Source organism: Dipodomys ordii, unplaced genomic scaffold (assembly GCF_000151885.1).
Source record: "Dipodomys ordii isolate 6190 unplaced genomic scaffold, Dord_2.0 Scaffold3065, whole genome shotgun sequence".
Classification (NCBI taxonomy): Eukaryota; Metazoa; Chordata; class Mammalia; order Rodentia; family Heteromyidae; genus Dipodomys; species Dipodomys ordii.
In genome coordinates, this window is record NW_012270281.1 from 5,470 (window position 1) to 8,774 (window position 3,305).

General features: G+C 47.4%; 1 protein-coding gene across 1 annotated transcript; it reads left to right on the forward strand.

Moving 5' to 3' along the window:
• Window positions 1-2: 2 nt before the first annotated feature.
• LOC106002091 (nitric oxide-associated protein 1-like) lies at window positions 3-2,394 on the forward strand (the record flags this gene model as incomplete). The annotated part of the gene is made up of 2 exons (XM_013037017.1): window positions 3-597; window positions 2,182-2,394. Coding segments are annotated over 2 exons (808 nt in total), but the record flags the coding sequence as incomplete, so codon positions are not given.
• Between the last annotated feature and the right edge of the window lie 911 nt (window positions 2,395-3,305).

The following is a 3,305-nucleotide window of genomic DNA, read 5'->3' on the forward strand; positions in this document are numbered from 1 at the left end:
GGCTCCTGGTGCACCACCGGCGCGCCCTGCGCCTGCAGGTGAGCCGCGGCCAGTACCGGGAGCTGGTGAGCGCCGCGCTGCGCCGGCCGGGGCCCGCTCTGGTACTCTACCTGGTGGACCTGCTCGACCTGCCCGACTCCCTGCTGCCCGACTTGCCGTCGCTGGTGGGCCCCAAACAGCTCATCGTGCTGGGGAACAAAGTAGACCTGCTGCCCCAGGACGCACCTGGCTACCTGCAGCGGCTCCGAGAGCGTCTCTGGGACGACTGTGCCCGCGCCGGGCTCTTGTTGGCACCTGGCCATCAAGGACCACAACAACCCAGCGAAGACAAGCCACATGATGGGGACCATAAGAATCTGTCGGCCCGGTCCCGCACGGTGGTCAGGGACGTAAGGCTGATCAGCGCCAAGACCGGCTATGGAATTGAAGAAATGATCTCCGCGCTTCAGCGGTCCTGGCGCTACCGGGGCGACGTCTATCTGGTGGGCGCCACCAACACGGGCAAATCCACTCTCTTTAACACACTGCTAGAGTCCGATTACTGCACCGCTAAAGGTGCCGAGGCCATCGACCGAGCCACCATCTCCCCTTGGCCAGGTGAGACACGCTTGTCGAGAAACCACTTGGCCTAGGCATTTCCTGAATGTCCATCGTAGGCAACCTGGAGCCATCCCTTTAAAAAATTCTCTACCTACTTTGGTCACACCTCTCTTTTGTGTCAGCTTAGCGTTTGGAAATTCTGAATATGTGCTACTTTTCGAGTAGGAACGATTGTGGACCATTTCTCTGTTCCATTCCCTGGACAGGAGAGACCCACCAGATACTTAAATCCCTTGCTCTTTTGGAAGTTCCCTTGTTCCTTTGTATGTTTTTCTGGAAATTTGCAATGCCTTTCAGAAATCGTTGAGAAGTGTCTGAACCTCTCAGTTCAACTCTTCACCTCTTGAACTCATGCTTGAGACCATTATTCTATATTTGAGCGATTCATTAATGCAGTATGGGCTTTGGGTTAAGAGAAATTTTGTTTTTGTGACTTTTAAGAAGTTCCTGGGGGGGCTGGGAAGGTAGCTCAGCGGTAGAGTGCATGCCTTGCAAGCATAAGGCCCTGGGTTCGATTCCTCAGCACCACATAAACAGAAAAAGCCGGAAGTGGTGCTGTTGCTCTAGTGGTAGAGCGCTAGCCTTGAGCTGAAGAGCTGAGGGACAGCACCCAGACCCAGAGTTCAGGCCCCATGACCGGCAAAAAAAAAAAAGGAGTTTCTGGGGTTGGAGATGTAGCACGGTTTGAAGAGGGCTAGATAATGAACAGAAGCATTAGGTACCAAGTTCAAGTCCCAGTCTCACACAAAAAAAGGAAGGAAGAAGAAAATCCTGGGCTAGCAGAGTATCTCAAGTGGTAGAGTAACTGCCTAGCAAGTTCAAGGCCCTGAGTGCAGATGAGAGAAAAGGTAGGGGGGAGGAATAAGGAGAGAAGAAAATTTCTGTGCCAGGCTGGTGGCACCCATTCTGTTGGTTTTTTTGTTTTGGTTTGGGTTTTTTTTGGTCGGTCATAGGGCCTGAACTTGGATCCTGGGCACGGTCTCTGAACTCATTTTTGCTCAAGCCTGCCACTCTACCACTTAAGCCAAAGCTGTACTTCTACTCGTTTTGTAAATCCTGCACTTAGGAGGCTGAGGCAAGAGGAGGATGGGGTTCCAGACCAGCTGAGTCTCAAAAAAAGAAAAAAAAAAAAAACAGGGAGAAGGAAGGGGGAGGGACTTTTGTGATTGTGTGTTCCTTATATGATTCTGTACACAGTCAGATCTCCCATTTTTTTCTCTACAGTTTATTTTTTGCCAGCTATCCTTTGTCTTGCACTGTGATTACATGTTACACAAAGTTACTTGTTGCATACTCTGAATGTAGCTGACCTCATCTGAATCACAAATTTTATTTTTGTATTGGATGGCAAAGTGAAAATTGGAATAAATCAGGCTTTACATTTTGGATTCCTATCCTGGGTTAGTCTGTGAACCAGTCTGTGAACTTGTCTGCTCATGTGTAAAGCTGGATTCATTTTATAGAATGTTGTCATGAAGGTTAAGTTACATAAATCACAGGAGCCAACACTGTGGACTCTCAGAAATGTTTCCCTCCCTTTATTCCTTTCCTTAAAACTTTATTTGTTCTTTGATATTTCAGGTACTACATTAAACCTTCTGAAGTTTCCTATTTCCAACCCAACTCCATACAGAATGTTTGCAAGACATAAAAGACTTAAAAGAGATGCAACTAAAACGGAAGAAGATCTTAGTGAGGAAGAACAAAATCAACTTAATCACTTTAAAAAGCATGGTTACGTAGTAGGTAAGCCTCTCTTGGGAAAACCCTTATGGGTTGAGAACCCATACAGCTGTCTGAGGATAACCAGTTGCTGTGTGTACTTCATTCTGAAGTATAGACCCTTTAGGCAAAGTTACTACTGTCTGGAAACCCAGACTACATAGGTAGTTCATGACATTGACTCTATGCAGTAGCTTTAAGTTTATTCCTTTCATTTTCAAATGAAAAAAAGCGAAGTCTGAAGACTTCCTTAGTAAAGACTGTGGATTCCACTGGGTACCAGTGGCTCATGCCTATAATCCTAGTTACTCAGGAGGCTGAGGTCTTAGGGCCTCAAAGCCAGACCACGTAGGCAAGTTCCTAAGACTATCTCCAATTCTCCTCCAAAATCCTAGCTACTCTGAGGGCTAAGATCTGAGAGTCTCAATTTGAAGCCAGCCTAGGTAGGCAAGTCCATAAGACTGTCTTCAGTTCTCCACCAAAAAAGCCAGAAGTAGAGGTATGGCTCAAGTGGTAGAATGCCTACCTTGAGTGAAAAAGCTGAAGGACAGTGCCCAGGGCCTGAGTTCACACCCTAATACTGGCACAAATAACAACAAAAACCTGTGGCTCCCAAAACTCAGTTTACCTCAATGGACAAAGCCACACACTTGATCATTACAAGAATCTGAGTTTCACTTCCTTTTTTTTGGTGGGGGGAGAAGGTGGGAAGGGTCTGTAGTGGGGCTTGAATTGTGGGCCAGGGCACTGTCCCTCAGCTCTTCAGCTCAACACAAGCACTCTACCACTTGAACCACAGTTCCACTTCCGGTTTTCTGAGTGGCTTATTGGAGATAAGAGTCTCATGGACTTCTCTGCCCAGGCTGGCTTTGAACCATGATCTTCAGATCTCAGCCTCCTCAGTAGCTAGGATTACAGCCGTGAGCTTGAGTTTCACTTTCTTAAAAAAGAAGCAGGGCTGAGAAGGTGGCTCAGTGGTAGAG